The sequence below is a fragment of the Rhinolophus sinicus genome, chromosome 4, assembly GCF_057876585.1.
Source record: "Rhinolophus sinicus isolate RSI-liver-muscle chromosome 4, RSI-T2T, whole genome shotgun sequence".
Classification (NCBI taxonomy): Eukaryota; Metazoa; Chordata; class Mammalia; order Chiroptera; family Rhinolophidae; genus Rhinolophus; species Rhinolophus sinicus.
The window spans coordinates 16,125,378-16,140,812 of NC_142504.1; the positions used below are offsets into that span (position 1 = coordinate 16,125,378).

Sequence of the window (15,435 nt, forward strand, 5' to 3'; positions counted from 1 at the left end):
TCTCAGCGTTCCTGCAAGCTCAATTCTAGCCTCTCCCTTACGTACCCTTCCCGCATTCTGGTCCTTCTCAGGGCCCTTTTCTCATCCGTCACAGAAACGCACAGCCCTGTAAGTGCAGAAACGTGGTTCACATTCGTTTCTTGAAGTGGGGGATTTGAGGTAATAGAGGTGTGGCTAGGTCCTTGGGGCCTGGGTAGGGTAACCGCAGGCGGACCTGCCGGTTTGCCAGGTCCGCACCCACCCAGGGGAGGAAGAATCCCAGTCTGCTAGGGCGCCATCCCCGGGGCTGCGCTTGTGGAGTCCTGCGGAAGCCACCCGCAACCTGGCTGCGCCGTCCCCCATTCCAGCGAGGGGAGGGAAGAACCGGTTGCAGGCTCTGGCCTCACCAGCGTCTCCCCCATCCCTCTACCCTTGCCCTGGTCTTCCTTTTCCCAGACCACAAGAGAGAACACTACCAGAACAGGTAACCCTCAAAGGAGAAAATGATGCCGCCGCCAGAGGGCGCCCGTGGACGAGGCTGGGCGAGGCGAGGAGCGGGGGCGGGGCCCAAGGCGGAGAGTGGGACCCAGGGGCTGAGGCCACGGATGGGTGTCTGGTCCTCTTTCGTTAGTTTGGGTCCCGCATTCGATTCTTACAGGTACGGGAGCTCCTGGGCCGGCTTCCTGAGAGACCTCTACGGGCCGCCCGCAGCCCCGGCCCGCCGTCCCGCAGCGTGCTGCCCCACAAGAACGCATTACCTAGTGCCACGGTCACAGTCGCCGTCACAGGCACCCTCAACCCCACCCCTGAACAGCCCGCCGGCCCGCTCTCTCCCTCGCTCACCCACACCTGCCCTCAAGCTCCCCAGGGCCGCAGATGCGGATGAAGGCGGAATTCCACGCCCCGCAAAGGCCCGCCAGCTCTGGGGAGGGGAAGAGGCGGTGCGGTCCGGTGCCGTCCCCCAGCTGATGTCCCAGGTGCGTCTGAACCCCCAGGCCTCGCTCGGCAGGGCGCTGACGGCCGGGGAGGCTCGGCCTCATCCCCGGGGCCGTGGTCCTAACCATGGCACCTTGCTGGGGTCCCCCTCCAAGTCCAAGGGAGGGGTGGGATTCTAACCCTTTGGGGTCCCTCTGATTCTCCATCTCTCTGCAAAGGACTTATCTCGTTCAGGACCCCTGAAGCCTTTGGAAGCATAGCTGTTGATTCTGCTGGATAATGAGTCTCCCTGCTTTTTAGAAATACCTGGGGGGTGGGGTGGATCAGTTGAGTTTTCTTGAATAGTTACAGTTAAATGAAAGGCAAGAATTGAATTTCAGTCGATGTCCGCGAAGTAGGGGTCTTGTACGATGATCCACGTAGTGTTCAAACTACTTAGGAACACCTTCCACTTTGGGGATCTGTTTCTGTTGAAATTCATTTCCACACAACTTCAGTTGCTATCTATTACTGATAACATACCAAGATCCACAGAAGGGCTCTCTGTGAGGAAGGAAGCCCCTGATTTCTGCGCAGAGATGAGTTGAACTTCGCAGAACAGTTTAGCAGAACAAAGCACGTTTCCTGCCTGTCCTGGGGTCAGTGTGATAGCGACCAAGTCCAGTGGACTCCCCAGCCAAGGGTGCCCTCTTTTTCTTTTCCAGATTGTGCCATTTTAGCCACAAGAAGCATGGAGGTAATTCACGGCAGGCCCTACTGCTGCAGGGAGCTGGAAGGAGCTGAGATACTATCAGACACCCTTTACTCTAATCAATTGCACACTCCGCTACAAACAGCTACTCGCCCAACCGCCTCAGAGGACAGGTAAAACAAAAACTAGAGAAAGCAAACATCAAAAAGACTCTTAATATATTTGTATATATTTATATGTGAAGGGAAAAAAACCACTTAAGGTTACGGGGCTCTTCTGTTTATCACATCATAGGGAAGGTATTACATGACAATTAACTAAACCTTAAAGTGTCCAGAGCTGTTAGAACTTGCTAAAAAGGAAGTTTGTGAGTCTTTTTCAAAGGTAGACATCGAATTCATTCACTACATTCTAGAACTCTAGAATGATTGGTTTCTTCATTTGGAAATTAATCTGTTCAAAATTTTTTTTTTTTTTTAAATAAAGAATAGTGTATGGTTCCTTATCATCTCCTAACACGATCTGGTCAAAAATACTCCCAGAATCTGTTGTTCATAGTTGCTGGCTAAAGTTTTCCTTTACCGAATTTCCTATAACACATTAATTACAGATTATAATTTTTAAATTGCTTCTAACAAATACTGAGTGATTGCTATGAGTGGGCACTGTACCAAACGTTTTCTATGCAAGAATTATTTTACTCACTCCTCACAACAACCTGTGAGATAAATACTATCAGTATCCCAATTTACATATGAAGTAACAGGTACAAGCACATAATTTTCAAAGATCTTAGTGCCAGCTTTCTGTATTGTATATACTTGAATCATTTTGAGGGGGAAAATAATTCTCAAAACACTTGGATGGTGAAAAAACAAATGCCTGTAGTTGTTTCTTTGTCTTGCTTTAATTGTTTTGTTTTTTTAATTTCACTTGGTCAAACCTCTCATTTAAGAATTCTTTCTTTAAGAAATCAGACAGGAAATCTCCTAGCCTCAGTTTAAACACTTCCAAAATGGGACATCACTACCCCACAGGCAGGCCATTCCAATTTTGAATGCTCCTGATTTATTAGATAATTTTCTCGGTACTGAGAACATTTTCCTTCCTTGTAATTTCTACCTGCTGATCCTGGTTCTTTCCTGAAAAGCCATGCAAACTAAGAAAAATCCATCATCTCCAGGATTGCGGCCCTTCAAACGTTTGAAGACTCTTTAGGCTCTCTAAGACTTCTCTTTGCCAGACTAAACACTGGTTCTCAAGAGACTTTACTCTTCTTTCTTCTTGCATCTGGGCTTTCACTGTCTTGATCAGACTTGCATGGATCTATTCTAATTTGTAAACATGCTCTTTATATGAAAAAGAAAAGTTTTTTCTCTTAATTAAATAAACTAAAGCACGTTCCTTATAAATAATTTAAAAATCCTGGAAATCCACAAACAAAATAAATTTTCCATTTTCCAACAGAAATAAAATTATGAAATTAAAGCACCAGGAAGAAAACCTCTGTACTTCCTTTATCCAGAAATAATAACCACTGTTAACATCTTGATATGTCTTCCCAGTTGTTGTTTTTTTTAATTTAAAGATCATATTCAACATATTTCTGTAAACTACTTTCACTTAATGAGAAGGAATATTTTCATATTTGTGGGGAAAAGAACTCAGCTCACTTCTACTGAGTTAGTCCTTGCTGCACCTTCTCTTCTCGTGCTACTTGAGTCCCAAAAGTGGCTGTCAGCCCAGAATTCCTCCTTAGCTCCAAGGGCCATCAGATTAGGCAGAGCTTCCCTTGAGTCAGAGGAAACCCTTAGCAGATCACGTGTGATCTGGTGATGAGCAGCTGACCTTGCCCAAAAGCAGCAATGTGGGGTTTTGCATTCCACCAAAAGGGATCTGAGGAGGAATTTAGGGCTGCCATTTCTGATTGACTTCTCTAGCCCCTCAGAAGTACTCATCTAAGGCTTTGCACTGAAAATTCGATGCCTTCTACCTAAATGGTCATATGGTTGGTTAGTAATTGGCTCCAAACCCCTTTAACTGGCATGAAATTTAAGAGAAGCATCTTTGAGAAAGGAATTGCTTTTCACTAACTGACTGTAACACGAAACACATGTCCAGTTACCTATAAACTACAATAAGGTATTATTTGAAGCAATATCTGGTGCAACTATGTTTCTGGCTCCCAATAGCTAAAACTTGCTTTTCCCTTTATTCCATGTGAATTCTTTCCTTTCCCAGTCCCCAGAGAGGAAAGCCAGAATGATTGTGTATTCTCAGAACCCCTCCTAGTAACTACCTCTTTAAAAAGCAGCCGGGCAGCTTACAGAAATAGAAGTTCGCTTTTCTCTCAGTTGTTCTTCTGAACTGCTCTGGAAAGTGTCATCAGGATAACATTGGTACTTCTGTTCTATCAATGCTGAGCCTTCTTCAGACCAGGTTCAGGGTCTATGGCTCCAACTCAAGCCTCAAACACAAGACAAAACAACAATCTCCTAGCTCTTAGGAATTACCTTTCATAACGGTAAGGATGAACATGAGTCCCAACGTATGTTAGATCTCAGCAGCTTCATTTCCTAAACACGGATGTACTTAAGTGGATGCCTTTTTAAAATATCATAATGCATCCTGAACTAATTTGGCAATTTTAACAAAAACACAAAATGATTTTCTCACATCAGCCTACTTTTTTTTTTCTTTCCAGAATAGGTAATGCAGTCTATCACCATTGTTATCCAGCTTTATGCAGACAGGGTACATCAAAATCACCTCTATCTGTAAGCTCTATCTGTAGATATTTTAGGTCATTAAGTCTGAGGTGGGTCTAGGGAATCTGCATTTTTAGAAAGTTTTTCAGCTTATTTTGAGAACCACTGGGTTAGCGGAAAGCACTGAAAACAGTAAGAAAACCAGGATTATGGTTCTGGCTTATCCACTGATCAAGGGCTACTTAATCTTTATACTTCAGTTACTTTCTTCACTGATATATTTTGGAGCAATTACAGTAGTCACTAATACACACACACACACACACACACAGAGAGAGAGAGAGAGAGAGAGAGAGAGAGAGAGAGAGAGAGAGAGAGAGAGAGTTTATCACCTTTAATTAATAATTAATGAATAGGTGGTGTTCTCTTGCATTTCTTTCATTGAAAATTTAAGAATGGCAGGTACAGGTATTCAGAATCATCACAGAGGACTACCTCCCTTTTCCATACAGTGAACATCTCCTTACCTCCAGCAAGTTCTGTAGCCTATTGGGGCAAACATATCAATTAAGGAAGTGCCTTGAGAATTGATTAAGATTTCATGATATGTTCCCATTTTGTTTATGGGTTCATTCCATTGCTTTCTGATTCCTGAATACTTTTTGACTATTAGTTCTCTGCCAATGAAAAATTAGTATGTTTGTTCTGAGCTTTCCTTTATTCATGTCTTCCAATAATTACTGGCTAAATTCAGGCCACTAAGTTTGGAATGTAATGCTCAAAATTCTGTCAAGTGACTCCAAAGTGAGATATTAGTTCATCTATAGGGAGAATATCATTCTCAAAAACAAGTAAAGACTCAACAGGAGATCCAAGATGGAGTAGATAAACACCATGCCTGCTTCCTTCTGCGAATACATTAAAATTACAACTAAATTATAGAACAATTAACCTGGAGAACCATCTGAAGTCTAGCTGAACAGTTTTATAACTAAGGACGTAAGAAGCCACATCGAGACTGGTAGGAGGGGCGGAGACAAAAACGGGCTGGTCCTAAACTTCCATGTGGTAGTTGAAAATAAGGAGGAATACCTCGGCCGAGGAGTGAAGGACCCCAGCCCCACTCCAGGCTCCCCAGCCCAGAGTACTAGTGCCAGGAAGAGGAGCCCCCACAATATCTAGCTGTGAAAAGCAGTGGGGATTCCAACCATCAGGTAGGACGGAAGGCTTCAGGAAACCCAGACGTCCTCTTAAAGGGCCCGTGCACAGACTCACTCGCTTGGCAGGCACTCACCTTGGGCTCCAGTGGAGGGACAGTGACTCGGGGCGTCAGAGGCATATGAGGAGCAGACTGAGGTGTGTGGTTTCCAGGCCAGGGCTGGAGGAAAGTCAGCATTTTCCCTGTGAAGGGTCCTTTTCCCATGCAGCCTGCAGGCAGCCACATCTTTAATGTGTTAATTAAGCTCAACCCCTATGCTTATGGCCAAATCTGAATCTGATTGGTCTGGTGAGCTCCAGGGCTCCACCCTGCTGACTCAGCTGGGACCCTGCCCCACCCTAGTCCCCCAATGCTGGAGGCACTTTGGCAAGAGCAGCCAGCCCTGCTCCCATTGCACTCTTTCTTGGAAAACTATCATTGTCCATGGGCACCAGGCTGGTGACGACTGGCCTGGGTGAGCTCTGAGACTTTTCCTGAGCAGCTCCAGGCTCAGCACTGGCATCAAACCAGAATCTACATTAACCTGGTGACCACAACTCTCCCCACTCTAGTGACTCCCTGAGACCCTGCCTCACCCAATTTCTATACCCCAAGAGGCTTTATCAGTGGCTGAACTTTAAGGGAGCTGTCAGGTGGCAGCAGGCCTCAGGGTATCCTGGCGTTTTGCAGATCTGCCCAGCAAGCCTATCATTTAAAATGGAAGGACCAATAAAGAGCTTCCCAGACAAGAAAAAGATAAAGGAGTTCATCACCACCAAACCAGTATTACAAGGAATGTTAGAGGGATTTCTTTAAGATAGAAAAAAAAAAAATCAAAATTATGAATAATAAAATGGCAATAGCTACGCATCTATCAATAATTACTTTCAATGTAAATAGATTAAATGCTCAACTCAAAAGACATAGAAGGGCTGAATGGATAAGAAAAAAAACCCTTACCTATGCTGCCTACAAGAGACTCACTTCAGATTGAAAGACACACTCATAGATGGAAAGTGATGAGATGGAAAAAGATATTTCATGAAAATGGAAACAAGGAAAAAAAAAAAGCTGGAGTACCCATACTTATACCAGACAAAAGAGACTTTAAAACAAAGGTTATGATGAGACAAAGATGGACCCAGTAATCCCACTCCGGGTATTTATCCAAAAAAACCCCAAAACGCTACTTCAAGGGGATGCAGGCATCCAAATGTTCATTGCAGCACTGTTTACAATGGCCAAGATGTGGAGGCAGCCTGGGTGTCCATCGATGGATGAATGGATAAAGAGGAGGTGGTACATACTCGCATATACAATGGAATATTGCTCGGCCATGGAAGGTAATGGGTTCTTGTCATCTGCAGTGGCATGGATGGATCTGGAGAGTATTGTGCTGAGTGGAGTATGTCAGACAGAAGAAGACAGATGCAATGTGATTTCACTTATATGTGGAATCTAAAGAACAAAATAAACAAATCAGAAACAAACAAAAAAACACTTAATTTTATGTGGCTACAGATTGTAGCACTAATAATTTATTATTCTTTGTTGTGGAGACATATACCGTGTTTCCCCAAAAATAAGACCTAGCCAGACAATCAGCTCTAAAGCATCTTTTGGAACAAAAATTAATATAAGACCCGGTCTTATTTTACTATAATATATAGTATAACATAATATAATATAATAATATAATATAATATAATACCGGATACAGTATAATTTAAGTTTTAAAATTATTTAATCCTAGAATTTCAATATTTTAATTAGTCCCTTCTATATATTGCTATTATTATTAAAGCTAAGGGAGGAAATGTGAGACCCTAAAATAAAAGAGAAATATGACTTATTTTTGCTTTGCCTTTTATTTTAAATGGTTTCCTGCAACTTACTGCCTTTAGGTGGATGCCAACCCAAATGATTGATTAACATTTCTACTGTCTCATCTTCCTGGGACAGTGTAATATATGGGGGTCAGATGTTGAGAAATTGACTTGTCTAATTTAAATGTAACTTTTAAATACTTAGATATTCAACCTTATATTGTCATTAATCAAATGTGTTTTAAAATTTTTTCACTTGTCATGCCCCCCAAACTGGGTCTGTTGATCATAGTCACACAGCTGGTGAAGACCTCACAGGTCTGAGAGCTGAATGCCATCGCCCTTTCTACAGCACCCTGATTCAATGGTCTCCCAGATTCTCCTTGACTAGCTAGTGCAGAGGTTGGGAAACTTCTTCTGCAAAGTACCAGATAGTACATATTTTGGGCTTTACAGTCTCTATCAAACTACTCAACTCTGCTATTGTCGGGTGAAAACAGTCTTAGACGAGACAACATACAATGAATGGTTGTGGCTGCATTCCAGTAAAATGGCAGTAGGTTGGGTTAGGGCCATAGTTTGACAACCCTATCTAGTGACTTTATGAGAGAAAGCATTCCATTTATAAGACAATCCTGAGTGTTAGTTCTTCATTTCATTGAGCAAATATTTACAGGGGGATTACATGAGGCCGAGCACTGGACTGGTACAAAGACAAAGTAGCTCCACGGTCCGTATCTCTCTGTCCATGTTTCTCACGGGCTCCCCACTGCTCAGACTGTATAGTCCAAAAGGCTTTCAGGCCCCATAGGATACTGTTCTTGTTTCCCTCTCTTGCATTACCTCTCATCACACCTCTTCTCTACTGTGCCTCAGATTCCTCAAATTCTCTATCAGCTTTACTGATTTGGCCCAAAATTCAACTCTATTTTCTCGGCACTTAAGATCTAGATAAGTTCCACTCCAATCTTTATTGCATACCTTCTGGAAGTCCAAAGCCTTCCTCAAAATTTATCCAAATCCCAGGATGGGGGTGGAGGGTAGTCATTACTGACTTTGGGTTCCTGGTTCCAGTTATGCTGATTCTGTTCAACATTTTGACCCAGATGCAAATCAAAACCGCAAAGAGATACCATTTCACATGCACGAGGATGGCTATAATAAAATAAATAAATGAATAAAAAGGAAAATAAGTGTTGGCAAGGATATGGAGACACTGGAACCCTCATACATTGCTAGTGGGAATGTAAATGGGTAGACATTTTCAACTATGGAAAACAGTTTGACAATTCCTCAAAAAATTAAACACAGAATTGCTATATGACCCAACATTTCACTGCTAGGTATATACCCAAGTCTCCTTTTTTCACAGGTATCAGGAATTGAGGGAGTCGCTCCAACAATGTAGGCTTCCGTGGGGCGCTGACAGGGAATATGGCGGGATGGTACCCATTTCGCTCCCCGAGGAACACAGACCAAAACAGGAACCTCTTCGTGTCATGGGCAAGGGACATCAGCATTATGGATTTGGTGGAGAAACCTGGCCAAGGTAAATAACCTTTCTGCCCTTCACATAGAGGTCTTCGTCACTCATTTTTCTTTATTTCTATAGTGAGTCCTCTGTTAACTTAAATCTACTTCCCAACTTATTGCTTTTACTGTTTATAAGAAGACACAGATGGAAAAACTAATTATATAATTTCTAATTGTGAAGTCAGTAGAACATCTGTGTTTATGGATGGCTTTGCTGTCCTTAGAGATGCTCAAGGATTATGATCAGAAATTTTGATGAGTTTAATTCCCTTGCTAGTCACATTTTATCTCAGACTAAATGGAAATATTCCTGAGAGAGATGAAATTAAAAATGTTTTTTGCTTGAGCAAATAGCTGGCCTAATTTGTACAGATGTTCTTGATTTTTTGGGAACTTCTGATTTTTAATTTGTTCATCAATCTATAGTCATCAGACTCTATTGGGCATTGTTTTCAAGTATTAAAATATTTCAATAATCATTTATAAATCTTAAAGTCTCTCTTTCAGCAACTTTATTCAAAATATGGGTTAAAACTGAAGAGAGAGCCAAAAAATATCTGAGCAACAAATTAAGTGTCACGTTAATTATTTACTAAAAATTATGAAATTTACTGAAAATAAAATCCATCAAATCTTGACACACATCCTCCTTACTCCCGCTTTATCTAACAATCCTGTTTACCTAGTTTACTAGCAAGGTAGCTAACTAGCTTGTTCTGAAGCAGTTAAAAAAAAAAAAAAATTAGGAAGACAAGCCACAGCTAGAGATAGAAACAGTAACAACAGGGACATGTGGCCACCAATGGCCTTATGGAAGCCTCAGTAAAGCAATAAAAAGCAGATCAATGAAAAAGCCTGTCAGTCCAATTGGAAAGATTCAAATATTGACACATAGATAGTGAGGACCTCATTAATTCATCCAACAGATATTTTTAAGGTCTTCACTCTCATGGGACTTACTTTCTAATATAATATAGATTTATAATATAGATTTATCTTTATAAAGTGGATATTGCAATATCTACTTATCCGAAATGGGCAAGTTTCAGAAACTCTAAGCCAAGTCAGTCATCGCCTAATTTAGCAGCCATTCATTAGAAGAATGAAGTCACAAAGTAATGAAAACTTATAATTTTGTTTTCATGTCCGTAAACGCTTCTTTTATGTTTGGTAAAGTAGCATAATGTTTATTTTGTCTAAGAAAAACGAAATGGAGTCTTCCTCTTAATGTACTGTCAAATGTGAAAAGGCTATTATAAAATAGATATATAGTGCTCCATAAACTAAAGAATACTTTGACATTCCTGGTAACTAGTACTCTTTAATAATTATAACGGTAGTAGTAGTAGTAATACTTGGAGGTTAATATGACCATATAAATAAAACAAAACCACATAATATCCCTCTTCTGTTGCCTAAGAAATGAAACAAATACAGAATTTACCAGCAGCTCCCAAACAATAAAAGGAGAACAATCTTATGCCATTAATTTTAATGTGCCAAGAAAATTCTGTGTAGTTTATTCCAGTGCTTAATTACATGTTTCTCAACAGGACATTTGTGGCAGGACAATTCTTTGTCGCACATGCTGTAAGATGCTCAGTATCTCTGTCCCTTTACCGAGAAATACCAGCCACATCTTGCATTCATTGTGACAACCAAAATGAAGCCACCCACCCATATTTCCAAGCTCTCCCTGGAAGTGTTGGGGGTACAGGGGAAGCCACACTGTCGGTTGAGAGGCATTAGACCTCACCCCACCCCTATATTCCAAATGCATATTGCGGCAAGGTGAGAACAAAATCTTGATAACTCTCCAATTTGAAGAGAAGATAAAGAGCTGGAGTAGGTAATCCTCATAGACAAGGGAAAATGCCTCAAGAGTAGAAGCCCCTATTTTAAAACAACAAGATCTCGAGATACATGAAGTCTGCAGAATGTGTGCTCTCCAGAATGCTGGGTGGACTTGCAGGACCGGGCAGAAGTTCACGAGTGTGGGCACTTCCCTAACGGGAAGAAGGACACTTAATAGGCTCTTAGACAGTAGCACCCAAGACCCCCGGGCTCTATCTGACACCATCTGAGCACTTTCCCTCTGCCACCTCTAACCCATCAGGCTAAAGACAAATGGAGAGAATAATATTGAGTCATCAAGCGTGTACCACAGACAGAAAGACAAACTGACTTCAGATGGCAGAAAATCGGAATTCACCTGCACTGTGTCATAGCAAAAGCTGGGTGTAGACAGAACTACCCAATTAAACACATGTAAATATGAGAACAAATTGCAAGGTGACTTTGTAAAACGGGAAGAGAAGGGGGAGGGGGGAATGACGTATAACCACACACACACACACACACACACACACACACACACGAACAAAGACACCAGTCTTGGAAAAATTATAGCCCAGGAAACAAAGTAGATTCCCTATAAAAGAACTAAATAAGTATGTGAATCTCATAAAAGACAAGATAATTAAATAACACAATATTATAAATGGGGAGAATTACAGGGCTAAGAAAAAAACGAGAAAAACAACAACACAAAACCACTCTTACAAATCTAATATAAAAAAAAGCAGCAAAAAACAGAACAGATGTGACTGAAAACTGACAGTTTAGTATAAAGACAATAAATAAATAAATAAATAAATAGTATAAAGACAATAAATCACAGAGAAGCAAGTGAATCAGGGTTTATCAACTTATCTTTCGTGCCTGAGAGTCAATGTGACCTAAAAACTACGAATGAGCCCAAAATCCTAAGTGTTTCAAAAACATTTTCTTAACTTTATATGGATCTTTAGAAATTTCTATCTACGAGCATGTAATGAAGAGCTATGTATCTACAGTTCAAGAATTCCTTCAGTTTTAACTTTTTCATCGGCTAAATGCTAATAAAATTTTAAATTTAAATTTTTCATTTAGAAATTGCCTGAGCTTTGATCCTATTCTTGAAACTCCATTTCTGACTGGAGCCAAACATCTCTCCATTCTTACTTCTTTATGTCTGTTTTCTTTGGAGAGAGATACCTAGAATCCCATTCTGCATGGTGGTATTTGTATATACTTTGTTTTGATTACCCAAACTTTTATGAGGGTGTCCATCTACGTATATGCCACACACTGTGCTAAATGCTTTATAGACATTATCTCATTTAAGTTAAATTACACTTGCTCTTTTTAAGTTTATTTTTTCAACAAAACTAGTTTTGTTCTTTTTAAAGTAAAAATTAAATTTTAATTTCCCAAGTTATTCATGTGCATGCATTAGGATTTTTGGTTGCAAACAATAGAATCCATTCTGGCTAGTTTACACAAAAGAGGATTTATTAGAGGATATTACGGTAACTCGTAAAACTGGGAGGGTTAGAGAAATAGGCTACTTCCAGGAATAATAGCCAGGCTCATTCCCACGACTGGCCATGTACCAGGAAAGTGCCTATGCTGACACGGGCGACCTCTGCTGCTGTCGTATTAGCAGTATGGATGCCCCACTTGCAGCCTGTTGTCTCATGCTACTCACGTTCAAATCAAAATCTAGTGTGGGTGTAGACGACTAGCAGAACCGAGGAGAAGCATTGGCACCCTGGCCCCCAGGGAGGCTGGGAAGTGGATTTTCTGGGGAAAAGGGGCTGTTCAAAATGTGGAAAAGTAGCAACATGTAGCGAGAATATTGGAAAGGTGTTAGAACGCCATCAGCGCCTCTCTAAACAACAGCAGCAATAGCATACTTTTCTCTTCACCATGTGGTCCGTGGACCAGCAGCATGAGCATCACCTAGGAAATGGTGAATGCAAAATCTCGGACCCCCCACCCCAGATTTACTGAAACAGAATCTGCTTTTTTAATAAAATCCCTCACGTAAGTCTAACATGCAGCAGAGTTTGAGAACTGCAGCTCTAATGTAAGAAAATGCACCACTTTTTCATACAAATGCAAATATACTCACTTCCCCAAAAAGGGATACGCAAACTCCCATCAGTTCCCACATCCAGCGCCAAGTCCAGGGTCTCTGGGTGGCGTTCACGCCTCTCTAGCTCAGTCACAATCTTGTCCACACTTACGCACTGAATAAAGTAAACCATTGCCAAGACACCCTATGTGAAAAAAAGGAAAAAGAAGAGAAAAAAAATAGTTTATATAAGACAGGACACATCAAGGAAGAAAACACAGGATGTGACAACAGCCCTCACTTCTTCAGCTGGCCATGAGGCCCTTGTGGGTTATATAATTCCCTTCCTCCACTAGTACCTGTTCGGAGTTCTCTTGCCCTCAGCCAGTGCTTGAGCTGGTAGGAGTTCATTAACTGGTGGTGCAAACCCAAATTTTGTTCCTGAGAGAGCTAAAGTTTTAGTGGTTCTGCCTGGATGAGGCTGCTACAGCATTCCATTAACTGTAAGGCGTGGGAAGCAATACTAGGGGTCCGGAAGATTCTTTAGGTTCTGGAAGTACTCCTTTTTCCCGTCATTGTATAGCAGCAATCCTCTTGCCCTTGACATTACAGATCAATCATCCCAGCCTACTTGGGTTAGTCCTTTCTTGCCTGTTTTCTCCAGGATAATAAGGAGTCCCAAATGACCACATCATCAGTTCAACTCCCAATTCAGTGGGACCATTGCTGTGTCCTCTGATGGAAGCCCTGACCTCTAAACCAGCAAAACACAAGGTGGCTGGGGAGGAAGTAAGATTCTTCTCAGGTGTCACAGAAAGTCTAACAGTGAGAGGCACCACTCCTCCTTCCCCTTTGCTTTCTGGACCATGCACTCTTGGCTATGGGGGAAACTGTGGGTCACTGGTCAGTGTATGCCACACGCTGTAGGACAACACTGAGCCAGAACTGAATCTTCAATAGGCTATGCTACCATTCTGCAAATATGATAAGACTAGCGAACCCTTTAAATGCAATCATTGCCTTATTTCTTTTGTGATAAACTGAGTTCCTTAGTCAAAGGTCATCCTGGTTTGAGATGGCATGCAGTGACTAAGGCATTCAGTAAGTCCACTAATGATGTAACTGGCAGAAGCATAGTGAGAAGGAAAGGGAAATCCATATTTAGAAGTGTCTAGTCCTGTGAGGATAAATCATCTCTTTGAGGACGGAAGGGTCCAATGTAATCAACCTCCCACCAGGTGGCTGACGAGCATATCCGGGGAGATTTTTCTCTATGAAGTACTGAGCATATACAAATATGCTGGCAAACTCGGATGTGTCCAAGGCAGTTTTGATGACGTGGAAGTCCATGTTGCTGACTCCAGACGTAACACCTGTCCCTGCCCCCATGATCGTTTATGAAGTCCTTTAGCAAGCGCTGGCGTGACAGGAGAAAGCCTGACTGACACTCCCAGAGTTGGTCGATTTATCAACCTAATAAGAACATTCTCAATCTTGGGCTTCTCTTGATGAGCGTTCTTATGGGGTACAAAGAAGCCTCATACTCTCAGTACAAAGAAGGCTGAGAAAGCAAGCTCTTGGGAATCTACGTTAGGTAGATGAGATATAGGGTGGGTGTTCAAAAGATATTGGAAATACTGAGCGCTACACTTTGTATTAAAACATTACAAGGCTCAAGAGTGAAGGCGAACGCACACAATGGACACTAGGTGATAATGACGTGTCAGCGTAGGTTCGATGGTATCATGCGTACCATCTGATGGGAGATGCTGAGCATGTGCGGGATGTGGCTAAGCACATGTGGGGTAAAGGGTGTAAGGGAAATCTCCCTACCTACCTCTCACCCTTCTGTGAACCTAAAACTGCTCTTTAAAAAAATTAAGTCTTTAAAAAAAAAAATCTAAGATAAGGTCCAGTCTCCTTTGACCACCACCCCACCAACCCCAGTCCTACAGAGAAGCACTGTTCCCACCTAGGTGTGTCTCCTTTCACACCTTTTGTTACGCATTTACATAATTATACATGTGCCCATTGAAAATACATGGTATTAGTCTGTGTATGTGTGGAATCATTTGATCTATAGTACTAGGCAACTTGGTTCTTTTTCCTCTCAACAATGTAGAGATTGTAAACATAGATCTCGTTCTTTTTAATCTCTTAGTGTTCCACAACGTGAACGCATCATAGATTATTCAGCCATTCTCATAATGTTCCTCTTTTTTTTTTTTGCATTAATTGTATGTAATGAATCTGTTGTACAGGCCTGCGTGAGCTCATACACAAATGTTTCCCTAGGGAAATTCCTAAGTGGAAGTTATGGGTCACAATATATAAATATTTTAAATTTTAGTAGATATAGCCCAAATGCTTTATATTGTCATGATAGTATATAAAGTATCCATTTCCCCATACTCTTGGCCAACTGTATTTTATATCATCCAACTGTACAATTTTTGCCTATCTAATGAGCATAAAGGGTATTCTGGTTATCAGAATGTATTTCTCTGGTTAGCTTGAATATTTTTTCCATTACATGTTCTTATATGTAGCCATTTACATTTCTTTTTTTGTTCCTATTCTTTTCCCATTTTTATTGTTTGTCTTTTAGCTATAGACCTTATTAGTTCTTTATGTTCTGGATATTAATCTTTTACATATCTTTATTG

The 15,435-nt window shown here is 41.3% G+C and overlaps 1 protein-coding gene and 1 long non-coding RNA gene across 4 annotated transcripts in view; one reads left to right on the plus strand and one right to left on the minus strand.

Annotated features, from left to right (window-relative positions):
• Positions 1-817: 817 nt before the first annotated feature.
• SPMIP4 (sperm microtubule inner protein 4) overlaps positions 818-15,435 on the plus strand; it is a 37,817-nt gene continuing 23,199 nt past the window's right edge. Inside the window, exons 1-3 of the mRNA XM_019726125.3 lie at positions 818-956; positions 1,620-1,779; positions 8,711-8,887. Of these exons, the coding sequence (XP_019581684.3) occupies positions 1,646-1,779; positions 8,711-8,887 (311 nt within the window). The 5' untranslated portion in view covers positions 818-956; positions 1,620-1,645. The remainder of the gene's footprint in view (positions 957-1,619; positions 1,780-8,710; positions 8,888-15,435) is intronic.
• Positions 1,815-15,435, minus strand: part of LOC109444616 (uncharacterized) — a 38,722-nt gene continuing 25,101 nt past the window's right edge. For 2 of the 3 annotated variants that reach the window (XR_016021048.1, XR_016021049.1), the window contains exons 3-5: positions 12,827-12,974; positions 8,320-8,493; positions 6,494-6,970 (exon numbers count right to left, since the gene is read on the minus strand). This is a non-coding gene — a long non-coding RNA (uncharacterized LOC109444616). Of the gene's footprint in view, positions 6,971-8,319; positions 8,494-12,826; positions 12,975-15,435 lie in introns of all 3 variants that reach the window. The other variant, XR_002136901.3, reaches the window with a different exon arrangement.